This window comes from Nicotiana sylvestris, chromosome 3 (assembly GCF_000393655.2).
Source record: "Nicotiana sylvestris chromosome 3, ASM39365v2, whole genome shotgun sequence".
Lineage (NCBI taxonomy): Eukaryota > Viridiplantae > Streptophyta > Magnoliopsida > Solanales > Solanaceae > Nicotiana > Nicotiana sylvestris.
Genome location: NC_091059.1, coordinates 47,007,826 through 47,022,598, shown reverse-complemented (window position 1 = coordinate 47,022,598; position 14,773 = coordinate 47,007,826). Strand labels below are relative to the sequence as shown.

Here is a 14,773-nt window from a genome sequence, read left to right as displayed (position 1 = left end):
AACAAGCATTTCCATTCATTAAGACTCAAATGGGATTTTCTATCATATCCTCGCGTTGTTCCCTCTAATTGGTTATAGAAACATGGATGGAGACTCCATTAAAGATCATCAAGGAGTTTCCCAAGTCAATGTACCAGAAGAGAAGAACCATCTATTGTCAACCAAGAAATGAAACAAATTTGCTAAAGGGTAAACTTTAGAATCATATTTAACAAAATTGTTCTTTTGCTACCTCTATCCCCAGTCAGGGACTAATAGCCCGTTCGGCCAAGCTGTAAAAATCAGCTTATTTTGAGAAGTACTTTTTTCCAAAAATGTTTTTTTCAAAAGTACTCTTGGTGAGAAGTAGTTTGTGTTTGGCTAATTAGTTTGAAAAGCACTTCTGAGCAGCAATTAGTGTTTGATCTAGCTTTAAAAAATTGCTTCTAAGTGTATTTTTCTCAAAAGTGCTTCTCAAAAAAGTGCTTTTGGAGAGAAGCTATTTTTTCCTACTTTTCCAAAACTGCTTCTGCTTCTCCTCAAAAACACTTTTTTTCCTTCCAAAGGCTTGGCCAAACACCTCAATTTTTGGCCAAAAGTGCTTTTGGCCAAAAAGAAGCTTGGCCAAATAGGCTATAAAACAATTGTTGGATTTTGTTATTAATAACAAAAGAAGTGTGAATGAAAAATGGTGGGAAAAGAAATTGAGGGAAGTGAAATTTTGAATGAGTTCACTTTACTAATGCACTTTGTCCCTCATTGGTAGAAGGAAAGAAAATCTTTGTGTATATATAGAGAAGCTCATCTTTTAGCTCTTAAAGAGCTAAGAAGAAGGCAAGTCTCGCGTCGTCGTCGCTCGGCTCGGCTCGGCTTCGGCTTCGGCTTCGGTTTTGGTCAAAGATTGATTGATTAATCTTTTTGGACAAAATTCTTTTCAAATAATTAATTAACTAATTAAATTAATTAACAAAAATTCAATCCGGAATAACCTATGACCCGCGATCCGGTCCGGTTTGGCCCGTTTTCTTTCCCGGATTATTTTAAATACAGTACCAAATTGGCTATAAATATACCTTCTAATCCCAGAATACTTACTTGCAAAATTTTCTGGGAGGATATATTCCAGAACCTCGGGTACTTGAGAAGAATAATTTCCTTAAGGACACACTGTGTATTCAGTGGGCTCGATTTGTTCCTATATCGTTTTCAAAATTTATTTTGAAGTTCAAATAATGTTTTCAGAATTTATTCTTACTAATTTTCTGCTTCTGTTTTCAAAAAGATTATTGTTTTATTTATTTACAGCAATACAGATTAATAATAATCTTAAGGAAATTATATTTATTATTTTCTGTATTATGTCTGAATTTTACTATTCTGATTTGAAGATATAAACACTTCATCGGAGTATTGAAATTCATAAAATGATTTGAAGAACATAAAAAACTTCATCGTTTTCTGTAAAACAGTATATAAAAACTTTAGTTGTTTTTATTACGTACTGTTTATTGATTACAATATTATTTACTGTTCTGGTTTTGCCATTAATTGATCTCTTATGTTGTTGACAGTGAGAAATGGCAATTGATAACGGAAATCCTTCTGCGATTGTTGGTGCAACGATGATAGCCTCATCAAGCCGCACTGTTGTTCCTCCGGCCGAGAAATCGGGGAGATTTTCTAGAACCAACTTCAAAGGATGGCAGCAAAGGGTGTTCTTCTGGCTTACCACACTTGGTATGCAGAAATTCACTAGTGAAGAGCCTCCAGTGCCTGTTGCGGACATGCCGGACAATGAAAAGTTCATGGTTGTTGAGGCGTGGAAGCAGACAGATTTTCTTTGCAAAGGCTATATCCTATGTGCTTTAGAGGATGACTTGTGTAATGTGTACAGTGCAATGAATACTTTGAAAGAATTATTGGACGCGCTTGAGAAGAAATACAAGACAGAATATGCATGCTTGTAGAAGTTCGTGGTTGCCAAGTTTCTAGACTATAAAATGATAGACAACAAAACTGTGGGAACCCAAGTTCAAGAGCTTCAACTTATTTTTCACGACCTTATTGCTGAAGGTATGGTCGTGAATGAAGCATTTCAAGTGGCTGCTATGATTGAAAAATTGCCTCCTTCGTGGAGAGATTTCAAGAACTATCTTAAGCACAAGCGCAAAGAAATGAAGTTGGAAGATCTTGTGATATGTCTAAAGATCGAGGAAGACAACGAAACAGCCGAAAAGAAGTCTCGTGGAAATTCAACGATCATGGGAGCTAATATCGTTGAGGAGACTGCTCAAAAAAGTAAGAAGAGGAAGAGGTCTTCTGGACAAACTAAGGAGTAGAAGAAAAAGAAATTCAAGGGCAGCTGCTACAATTGTGAAAAAGTTGGTCACAAAAGCCCTGATTGTCGTCTCCTGAAAAAGGATAATAAGAAGGGACAAGCCAACATAGTGGAGAAGAACGATGACATTGATGATCTTTGTGTAATGCTTTTGGAATGCAACCTAGTTGGAAATCCGAATGAGTGGTGGATTGACTCTAGAGCCACTCGACATGTTTGTGCTGTCAAAGAAGCATTTGCGACTTACTCTACTGTTGGTCCCGAAGAAAAAATTTCCATGGGAAATAATGCAACAACCAAGATTGAAGGTTATGGGAAGATATTCCTGAAGATGACTTCCGGTAAGGTGTTAACGCTCAACAACGTTCTTCATGTTCCTACTATTAGGAAGAATTTAGTTTCTACTTCTTTACTTGTAAAGAATGGATTCAAATGTGTATTTGTTTCTGATAAAGTTGTTGTAAGCAAGAACGAAATGTATGTTGGAAAAAGCTACCTCACAGAGGGCCTTTTCAAACTCAATGTAATGGTTGTTGACAGTATGAATAAAATTTTAGCTTCTTCTTATTTATTGGAGTCAAATGATTTAAGGCATATTCGTTTAGGACATGTCAATTATAAAACCTTGCGGAAGTTAATTAATTTAGAAGTATTGCCTAAACTCGAGTGTAATAAATTGAAACGTCAAATATGTATTGAATCTAAGTTTGTAAAACATCCTTATAAGTCTATTAAAAGGGATTCAAATCTTTTACACTTAATTCATACTGACATTTGCGATATGAAGTCGACACCATCTCGAGGCGGAAAAAAGTATTTTATTACTTTTATTGACGATTGCACTAGATATTGTTATCTTTATTTGCTTAATAGTAAGGATGAAGCAATTGAAGCATTTAAGCAATACAAGAATGAGGTAGAAAATCAATTGAATAAAAATATCAAAATGATTAGAAGTGATAGAGATGGAGAATATGAATCTCCATTTGCAGAAATATGTTCGGAATATGGAATTATCCATTAAACTACTGCACCTTATACACCTCAATCCAATGGAATTGCGGAAAGGAAAAATCGGACATTAAAAGAAATGATGAATTCTTTATTAATAAGTTCCGGATTACCGCAAAGTTTGTGGGGGGAAGTTATCCTTACAGCTAACCGGATACTCAACAGAGTACCCCACAACAAAACGCAATCTATTCCATATGAAAAATGGAAATGAAAAAAATCCAACTTGAAATATTTCAAAGTGTGGGGTGTCTAGCAAAAGTACAGGTTTATTTACCTAAAAGGGTTAAAATTGGACCAAAAACAGTAGATTACATTTTTATTGGATATGCTACAAACAGTAAAGCATGTCAGTTTTTGGTTCATAAATCCGATAATCCCGAGATTCATGTTCATACGGTAATGGAATCAGATAATGCTGAATTCTTTGAAAGCATCGATCCGTATAAAACTGAATGCGAGTCTTTAAGTGAAAGACCTAAACGACCTCAGGAAGAACCAAAGGAAAATACTCCAAGTATAGAAGATCCAAGGCATAGCAAACGTCAAAGAACATCTACTTCCTTTGGACCAGATTTTGTGACATTCTTGCTTGAAAATGAGCCTTAAATTTAAAGCAGCTATGTCATCTTCTGATTCAACATTTTGGAAAGAGGCATTCAATAGTGAGATTCAATCAATTTTGGATAACCATACATGAGAATTGGTTGATCTTCCTCCATGAAATAAGCCTTTAGGTTCGGAATGGATCTTTAAACGAAAAATTAAAGCTGATGACACTATTGATAAATATAAGGCAAGACTTGTTGTCAAAGGTTATAGACAAAAGGAAGGCCTTGATTACTTTGACACTTACTCGCCAGTAACAAGGATAACATCTATTAAGGTGTTAGTGGCACTAGCGGCCGCGTATGGTCTTGAAATCCATCAAATGGATGTTAAAACAACTTTCTTAAATGGAGAATTGGAGGAAGAGATTTACATGGAACAACCTGAGGGTTTTGTTGTTCCTAGTAAAGAAAAGAAAGTGTGCAAACTTGTTAAGTCGCTTTATGGACTTAAACAAGCACCCAAACAATGGTATGCAAAATTTGACCAAACAATGTTGGCAAATGGATTTAAAATCAACGAGTGTGACAAATGTGTTTACATTAAAAATACTCAAGGTCATGAAGTCATTGTTTGTTTATATGTTGATGACGTGTTGATAATGAGCAAAAGTATGACAGATATAAATGCTACAAAACGCATGTTGACTAGCAAATTCGACATGAAAGACTTAGGAGTTGCTGATGTGACCTTAGGAATCAGAATTCACAAGACTCCACAAGGTCTAGCATTATCACAGTCTCACTACATTGAAAAGGTACTTGACAAGTTCAAGTATTTGGATTTCAAAATTGCCAAGACTCCAATTGACGTGAGTTATGCACTTCAGAATAATGAAGGTGAAAGTGACTCACAACTGGACCATGCAAGAGTATTGGGAAGTTTGATGTATATCATGAATTGTACGCGACCAGATATAACATGTGCTATTAGCAAACTGAGTCAGTTTACAAGTAATCCCAATATATTGGACGGCAATGAAACGAGTTTTGGGATATCTGAAACATACCCAAAATTATGCTTTGCATTATAACAAATATCCTTCCGTGATCGAGGGATATAGTGATGCAAATTGGATCACCAGATCATCTGAAGTTAAATCCACGAGTGGATATGTTTTCACAATTGGGGCTGGAGCAGTATCTTGGATATCATCCAAACAAACGTGCATCGCTTGTTCTATAATGGAATCTGAATACATAGCTTTAGATAAGGCCGGTGAAGAAGCTGAATGGCTCCGAAATTTCTTGGAAGATATTCCATTTTGGCCCAAACCTTTGCACCTATTTGTATATATTGTGATAGTCAAGCGGCAATAGGTAGGGCAGGGAGCGTTATGTATAACGGAAAATCTCGTCATATTCGACGGAGACACAATACCATTAGACAATTACTCTCTAGTGGTGTTATCACAATTGACTACGTAAAGTCAAGAGATAACGTGTCGGATCTACTTACAAAAGGCCTATCTAGAGAGGCAATTGAAAGATCATCAAACGGAATGGGGTTAAAGGCCTAGGACAAGTCATCATGGCGATAACTCTATTTAGCAGACTGGAGATCCCAAGAGCTAGGTTTAAAGAGATCAAACAAAGTTATGAATGACGGTTCAACATTGTCAAATAACTCAACCCATTCTCGTGATGAAGACAATGTTCAAAAAAGAGGTAAAGCATTAAGACTTCTTGATAAGTCAATAAAGTTTAAAGCTTTTTAATGATTTGCTAAGTCTGGCAGGATATGACCAGATAGTATGTCTTTAGGACTACACGTTTAGGAATCACCTATGTGAGTGTGAAGTGTAAGCCGCTTCAAGAGGAATGAAAGTAAAGGCCCATTCTCTAAACACTCATGAAACTAGACGATGTTCATGGTTGAAACGAACACAACCGTGAGAACCATAAATGGTTAAGGATTGATTGTGTGACTTATGTTGTCTAGGTATACAACCAAGCTCGACGGTTCAAAGATATCAAATCTACCGATTGACCGAGTATATCCGATATAAGTTCACTACGGAAAGTTCAAAGGGAAACATACTTATCCAGATGCAATTAATTCTTGCATGTGAAACACACACACGTCCGTGCATTCCTTTAAGTTTATAGTCATTTCACATTCATGTGGGGGATTGTTGGATTTTGTTACTAATAACAAAAGAAGTGTGAATGAAAAATGGTGGGAAAAGAAATGGAGGGAAGTGAAATTTTGAATGAGTTCACTTTACTAATGCACTTTGTTCCTCATTGGTAGAAGGAAAGAAAATCTTTGTGTATATATAGAGAAGCTCATCTTTTAACTCTTAAAGAGCTAAAGAAGAAGGCAAGCCTCACACCGTTGTCGTCGCTCGGCTCGGCTTCGGCTTCAGATTTGGATTTGGTCAAAGATTGATTGATTAATCTTTTTGGACAAAATTCTTTTCAAATATTTAATTAATAAATTAATTAACGAAAATTCAATCCGGAATAACCTATGACCCGTGACCCGGTCCGGTTTGGCCCGTTTTCTTTCCCGAATTATTTGAAATCCGTTTTAATTTTCCCGCAAAATTTTCCAACAGCTATGGTTGTTCTGAAACAGTGTCAAACCTGTTCCAACAGCTATGTCTGTTCTGAAAGGTTGCAAACCTTTTCAAAAACAATACCAAATTGGCTATAAATGTACCTTCTAATCCCAGAATATTTACTTACGAAATTTTCTGATAATTTTCTTCTTCTGCACAAAAACCTCGAGTACTTGAGAGGAATAATTTCCTTAAGGACACACTGTGTATTCAATGGGCTCGATTTGTTCCTATATTGTTTTCAAAATTTATTTTGAAGTTCAAATACTGTTTTCAGAATTTATTTCTACGAACTTTCTACTTCTGTTTTCAGAAAGATTATTGTTTTATTTATTTACAACAATACAGATTAATAACAACAATAACACTTACAAATTTTCCTCATGCTACAACAGCGAAACAATCTACCAATTCTAACGTTTAAAACCTATTTCATGTTTAGAACTGTTGATATATCCCGTCTAAATCCTGAATCTGCCTCATCATACAGCTAAAAAGAATTCAAATCATTCATTTCTTCTTCTTTGACTTGTTGGAGAGCGACTGAGTATATGCAGTGCCCTGCATAAAAAGATAAAAGGAAGTTATAAATTCTTCAATACCAACTCCAGGCGTAGAGATAATATTCCATGATTTGAAACACAAAACCTTTCCAGAAAAAAGCTCCTAACGATAAAAGACTAACCTGCAGCCATTCATCCATGGATGCATCAGTTGTAGCAGTTCCAACTTCAACCTTTGCCTTTGGTACTCTCTTAGTTTTCTGTACATTTGAAAAACAGGAGGAGAAAATTTGAGGAAAACAGAGCAAGTATAGGGCACTTTACCTCACCAAATAGGTGGGAATGCATCACATATATCCTCATTATACCGTCGCACGTTTAACCTCGCTCAAGACCTATTTAGAGAGTTAAGGTAGACAAAAAAATCCTTTGACTGTCTTGACTCCACATAATAAACACCCTCATGTATCAGAATACAAATAATTTTATTAGCTCCAGCTGCTCGATAGATCACTTTGTGCTTACTGTCATTTCTTTGTATACCTAAATATCTCACTAGCACAACCACATCAAGTTTCAGTTACTTAGAGGAGCAGATTTAAAGATTGTAGAAACCAAAATATATACTAGCTCCGAAGAGTATGGCTGTGTAAGAGCTAAAAATGTAAACCAACAAATACGAACACACTGTAGCCCTACAACCGGTTTCACTATAAGTATTTTATGGTCCAAACCACTATCTCTGATGCACTAGCAACATATTTCGGCCTTACAAGGACCATATGATGAGTATGCGCAATCACCTTTGAGAGGTTTTGTATCTGACCACGTATCCAGAATACAGAAAGGCCAATGAGGGCAATTCCAAGGGAGACCAAGAAAACAGTCTCAACACTGAGAAGGCCACCAGGCTCACTAACTTCAATAGTGCCATTATGGAATGTACTTTGGTAAGGGTTCTGGTCTATCTCGTAAATAATTGTGCCAACAAGATCATAATTTCCTGGCTGCAACATAAAGAAAAAGTTTACTCAGCCCAGAAAAGATACAGTGGCACTCAAGTGTAAGCAAATAAACATGAAAATAAGCAGATAGTTGAAGAGAAAGAAAATTGCGGCAACGTTGACAGAGAAACCTACCTGCAAGAATTTGCTGACTGCAAATATATATGGAAAAGTAGCCTGAGCTGAAGGATGAACTGTTGCATTGTTAAAAGCCTGGGAAATGAAAAAAATACACAGATAGCAAACCGTCCAAATTAATATATAGAAAAGAAGCATGGTAACTAGAAGATTTATCCGATCAAAGAGATATAACACCAAAGTACAACAAATGTAATGCTTCTAGCTATCTTAGAAGCTCTCTACCTTTGAAATAAGCCTAAAAGTGAATTTAACAATGTTCCAGAGCAGCCATTATAAAGAGATTGGAGAAAACGGAGTGAAACAACTCCATCCAATCACATTTATCATTTCTGTAACAAAATCTCATTATCAAAGTCAAACAACTTCTACGACCACAACTTTCTTGAACATTAGCATTTTCTTAATCTATGAAATCTGTGGTTTATGGTATTATGAGAAAACGAATGGATTAGTGTCTGAGATCACCTCCAAACTTAGTAAGTATAACCAACGTAAACCAATCCCTATCATCTCTTTTTGGACATCCGTTATAGTTCATATGCTATGGTAAGGTTTCTTATGCAATTACTACATGTGATTACCAAGTCTCAGAAATAACAACGTGCATATTTTGATAAATAAAGGAAATTCTACCTTGTAGAACAAGTGTACAACAGATTAATTATCCGAAACACATTCCCGCAATCGCATCTGTAGTGCATCCAAGTAGAACTGGTGGTCCAAGACGAAAACATGAGCGTATTTGGTATGATCAAAAATGCTTTCCACTTGATGAAATCATTTTCGGTGTTTGGTTATCCTTTATAGTGGAAGAGAAAATTTACCACTTAAAGGGGGAAAATGATTAACGTCACCTGTAGGTGAAAGTCATTTTCCTTGACAAATATCTCAACTCGTACTCCATATAAGTTGTTTCTATCAACACTTAAGTATTGCTATCAACCTTTAATACTCAAATGTCACCATGGTACTATCCTTGTACCCTATCATACGGCTTGCACAATACCAAATATCACATACTTTCATCAGGAAAAGACCTGGTGATTTTTTCATATCACCCATTTTTTAAACCTAACCAAAAATTTAAGAAATGGTCGCAAAGTAAAACATTTTCCATGGAAACCTTTCCGATGAAAAACATTTTCCTCTAAATAAAATGTCATCCAACATAGAAATGGAAGGTAGTCTAGTCCACTTCTACACTTTCTCAATGTTCAATTTTATCATCTAACTTAGCTTGTTGCGAGGAAGTGCAATGAAACCTTTTTAACTGAACCGAAGAAAGTTGTAACCAAAAACACTAACATGGAAACTTTCTGGTAATATTAAGATATTATACAGTAACAACAATTTAAATTTGGGTAACTACGAAAACATCTAAGCTCCATAATAAAGAAAGTAAAAACTACCGAACATATTTGATGGAGTAAAACCGTTTTTTGTCGGTTCAATCAAACATATGTTGTAACACAGCTTATGGCACAAGTAGAGCATAGCTTGATTGCTAGAAACGGGAATAAGTCGAACAATTACCTGAGCAGAGAGATTTTGAACCAAATAGCGATGATCAACAGGAAGGTGAACGCTAGCCTGGATTGCAATGATATTCAGTCTTGATTCCCCTGTTTACCCGAAGTTGGGGAGTGAAGCGTTAGAACAGATGCAAGAAAACATGCAATCATGAAAATTTCATCAAAACCAAGCACTTGGTGGGGGTGGAGAAAACAACATACAGAAGAACACAAATTACCATCATTTTTCATTCCTACTAACAGCTCGCTCTCTTCACCAGCTGTCACCGCTGAAATGATTGAGAAACTTGATTTCAGAGATGCAATCTTAAAATGGCAATCCCAAAAGCAGAAAAGGAAGCAAGGTGCCGAGTAGAACATTGAATTTACTTACACTTAGAAGGGTTTTTAGGGAATACACAAACTGTTTCAACTCCAGGTGCAGGATTAAAACTCTCACTGCTAAAATCTTGGACATCCTCACCAACAATTCCAATATCCCTTCCTTCCTCAGTACCTTCCACCACTTCTGTATCAGGGTCGGATTGACATCTAGCAACTATCAAGAAATATAAACATCGTAAAAAACCAAAAATGAATTATCAAATAATAGCCTCAAATCCAACAAGATCCCCTTCACAATCAACAGCCTAAAGGATCATAAGGTATTGAAATGTGTCTGACTCACACCAGAAATCAAGTGAACTAAAAATCTTTATGGTGGAAAAGGATCTATTAATGCATGCATCAACAGTTTTTTCCAGCACATTGCATCAGAGGAAAATTTCAACTAATAGACAGTTTGAGTAACTTTGCCATGAAAAATGAATATGATGCTAATACAAATTCCAATGGGTATTTCCAAAGATTAAATGTGAACTGACTTCCAGCTTCAGTTGGGTAAAACCATCAAAGAGTTCAATTGTACGGTTACTATTTAACATCACAGGAACAAAATACCTTATACAGAGACATAACAGATTTACTTAAAAAGGCCAAATCAAATCCAACCAAACATCACCCGGACCATACCATAATAACAACTACTACTACGTCGTAATCCCAAATTACCTATGGTCAATGATGAATCAACTTCATCCATTCTGCCCTTTTTCATCCTATTTCATTCCAATACTCAATAATTTGTCTTTTATTGGAAACGAATACAAAGCAATCGCAAAAGGAAAACACAACTCTAAGAATGTAAAATTAAGTGATCGAGACGAACACTCATATAATTAAACCTTTATTTTGGCTAAATTGAATCTCACTACCCAAAATCAAACCAAGGGATGATAAACTAATGTTAAAACAACATACACTTCCTCACATTATCCTGCATGAGCATGCAGAAAATATATAAACACAGAGATTTTAAGTTAACAAGCACCCACTATTCCATTGTGATCACAATTGACTCGGAACTGGTATAAAAATTTTATATTTCAAAACAATGCATACAGTACATGCAGAAAATGATAATATATCTAAAGTTAGAGCAATTGGCCCAATGGGGGAAATCTGAATCTGAGAAGAACAACGTAGAGGAAATGGAGTGTGGGGGCAAAGAGATCTGGATCTGAGGAACGAACCTTGAAGAATTGATGAAGAAGATAGGAAGAGGGCGAGGAGAAAGAAGAGCCTAAATGTCATTGTACTGAGAGAGAGAGAAAAATGGAGGACCAGAGCAAGAGGAGGGAGAAACAGTAATGAGGCGCTGATTAAAAGAAAGAGAAACGAAACAGTCCGGCAGGACCACCAACCACTCTGCGAAGAGTTGTCTTTTTACCCGTGTAGGATTTTTATCGCGTGAAAAATGAGGAAGTCCGAATTGACATGGAATGTAAATCCGTAGAAATAACACAGGGTAGCCATTGTTTTAAAATGAAAATAACATTTTTAGTTCCTGTAGTTTTTTGTTTTTTTTTGTCTATTGTTCCTGTAGTTGGCTTATCATCCCATTTTTCATTCTTTTTTTTTTAATCGAAAATATTCATCTATCAACTTGGGAATATACTTTTCCAAGAAAACCATGTACTAAAGAAACAGATTACTACATTAAGTTATAAGCAACAAAATCAAATATTCTAGGAATATATACAAAACAAACATGCTCAAGGATTGAAGACATGTTCCAAATATCGTCACAAGCCACTTCAACATCCAAGAAGCCGTCATATTTTTCTTCAACATATCTACTATCCCTTTCGCATTAGAGAAAATATGTATTTTCCTCCGTCCATTTTGAATTGCTATTTCAATAGCTTTCCTAATTGCAAACGCCTCAGCAATCATAGCCTTCCCAACAAACTGAATCGGGGATCTATGGGCATGAGGCAAAGCACACTTGTTGTCCATAGCAACCAGCCCAATGCTTGCCTTCTTTCTTTCAATATGTAGCCTTGCACTACAAATAAACAAATTCCATATTCGGACATAGTTAGTGAAGACTCATAACTTTCTTGTAAAGTATCATTTGGTGAGTTAGCAAGCCTTATTTCAATGAATTCATTATATTCAAACAACGTTTTTGCAACAATATTAGGAGGTTTACTTTTTTCATTACTAAATTACCAAAGATTTCTAGCTTTTCAAATAAGCCACATGATGATTACAGACAAATTTGGCACCATAACAGAATCAGAAAATTTATTTGCCTTGTTAATCTTATCATTCCACTATATAGAGAAATAAGCAATACCATCAATGTCATTCCAATTAACAGGACTCTAAGCCACATCCTTTTCATACACCATTAATTTGATTCATTCTCTTTCTAAGAATATTATTCACAGATAAAGTGTTAAACATACATCTTCTAAGAAAATGTTTATGCTTATTTTTATTATCCATAGCCATAAATAATTTCAAAAAGCTTTAGGGAAAGAATGACAACTAGATTGAGCAATATTCCTACTATTCTCACCTTGTTTGCCTATATTTTTGCAGTATAATAACCAGATCTAACTTCATAGTTACCGAATTTGGTAAAGTGCCATATTAATTTATCCTTGAAAGTAGTGGTGGATAAAGGAGTTTTCAACATAGCATTTATATCATTTTCACAAAAAAGTCTATTTAATTCTTCCAATTTTCAAGTCCGAGATTCTAAATTTATAAGCTCTGTCACTCTTAGGTCTAAGTTATCATCAACAATACTTCTATAAGGCCTAAAATTAGTAGCATTGGAAATCCAAGGATCTCTCCAAACATAAACATTTTTTTTCATTAGCAACTCTCCATCTTATTCTCTTCTCTAGTAATTCTCTACCCCAAATAATACTTCTTCAAATCCAAGACGCTGATGAAGAAATTATAGTATTCAAGAAGGAGTTAATCGAAAAGTGTTTACTTTTAGGACGCACGAAAGAAGTAAATCTAGATTAGCTAAAATTCGTCATGCCATTTTAGCTAACATTGCTTGATTAAAAGCCTTAATATCCCTAAAACCCAGCCCCCTTTGTATTTAGGTTCATATAATTTATCCCATCTCTCAGAGTAATTTTGTGGGTTCCGTCCCCTTAGCTCCACCAAAAAGTTGATAATATAGAGGTAATTTCCTTACATAACCCATCCGGAAGTTAAAAACAAGATAAAATATATTTAGGTACAGCTATTAAAGATGCTTTTAACATAACCTCTTTCCTAGCCGGACTTACAAACACTCCTTTCCATCCTTTAATCTTAGTGCGCACTCAATCCTTAATAAAATCCAACATTAATTAATTTCTTAGATCTTCCTATTACTGCAGGTAATCTGAGGTATATACCATTTCCTTGGATTTGTCCTGATATTTAAAAGTTATCCTCTTTCTCAGTCTTTATGGTATTCTTACTAAAATAAATGGTAGATTTTGTAATGACCCGGCCAGTCGTTTTGAGTATTTTAGCCTCATTTCCCTATTTATTACCTCATCTATATTATATTGTGGTTATGTGACTTGCGGAGGTGGTTGGTTTTGATTTCGGGTGAGTTTCGGAGTGAAATGGGATACTCAGTCCCAAAGTTGGAAGAGTCGATCGAAGTTGACTTTTGTGTAGACCAATTCGCAATTGGCTTGATTTGGCGAAAGTTAGAAAGTTGAAGGTTTGGAAGGTTGAGAAGTTTGACCGAGGGTTGACTTTATTGATATTAGGGTTGGATTCTGATTTCGGAAGTTGGAATAAGACTGTTGTGTCATTTATAATTTGTGTGCAAAATTTGAGGTCAATCGGAATTGGTTTGGTATGAATCAGCGTTAGTTTTAGAAGTTTTATGTTCATGATTTTATAGTTTGAATTGGGTTATGATTTGTAGAATCGATGTTGTTTGATGTGATTTTTGGCCTCGAGTAGTTTCATTATGTGTTTTGGAACTTGTTGATATATTCGGATGGGTTCTGGGGACCTCGGGTGTAAATCATATTGAAATCAGATCATTTTTGGACTTAGAGGGTTGCTGAAGTTGTTGAGGTTCTGGTACAATCGCACCTGCAGACTTTGGGACGCAATTGTGGCACCGTAGAAGTGGCATGTGAGCCGCAGAAGTGAAAGTTGGACTGGTAATCTGGGACCGCACGTGCGGTCATTCCTCTATAGAAGCAACCGGTCTCCGTAGAAGCGCAAGCGCATATGCACTTAGGGTTCCGCAAATGCGATGTTTCATGGGCTTAAGTGAGGGCCACACCTGCGATGAAAATTTCACAGGTGCGGAGTCGCAGATGCGGCTGAGGACTCGCAGAAGCAAGATCGCTGGGCAGAAAATGGATAGAAACGAGGGTTTTATTTCATTCTTTATCTTTTGACTTAGAGAGCTCGGTTTGGGACGATTTTGAGAGGTATTTTCAAGGAATTGATCAGGGTAAGTGATTCTAACTCGGATTTGGCTATTATACATGAATACATCGTTGTTTTATCATTTAATTAGTATTTTGAGTTGGAAAAATTGGGGAAAATGTAAAAACTTCATAGATTATATTTTGAGGATTTGAAGGCCAATTTGAGATTGGAATTGAGTAATTTTAGTATGATTGGACTCGTTATTGTATGAGTGTTCGGATTTTGTAAGTTTGGTCGGGTTCCAAGAAGCGAGCCCAGAGTTGACTTTTTGATTTTTTTAAAAAAATTGTGACTTT

The 14,773-nt window shown here is 35.8% G+C and overlaps 1 protein-coding gene across 1 annotated transcript; it reads right to left on the bottom strand.

Moving 5' to 3' along the window:
• Positions 1 to 6,806: 6,806 nt before the first annotated feature.
• On the bottom strand, positions 6,807 to 11,429 carry LOC104242499 (translocon-associated protein subunit alpha-like). The gene is made up of 8 exons (XM_009797564.2): positions 11,252 to 11,429; positions 10,054 to 10,218; positions 9,899 to 9,949; positions 9,682 to 9,770; positions 8,143 to 8,220; positions 7,807 to 8,010; positions 7,186 to 7,263; positions 6,807 to 7,061 (listed from the first exon to the last, which is right to left on the bottom strand). The coding sequence occupies exons 1-8, from the start codon at positions 11,310 to 11,312 to the stop codon at positions 7,011 to 7,013; spliced, it is 777 nt and encodes a 258-aa protein (XP_009795866.1). The 5' UTR covers positions 11,313 to 11,429; the 3' UTR covers positions 6,807 to 7,010.
• Positions 11,430 to 14,773: the final 3,344 nt, after the last annotated feature.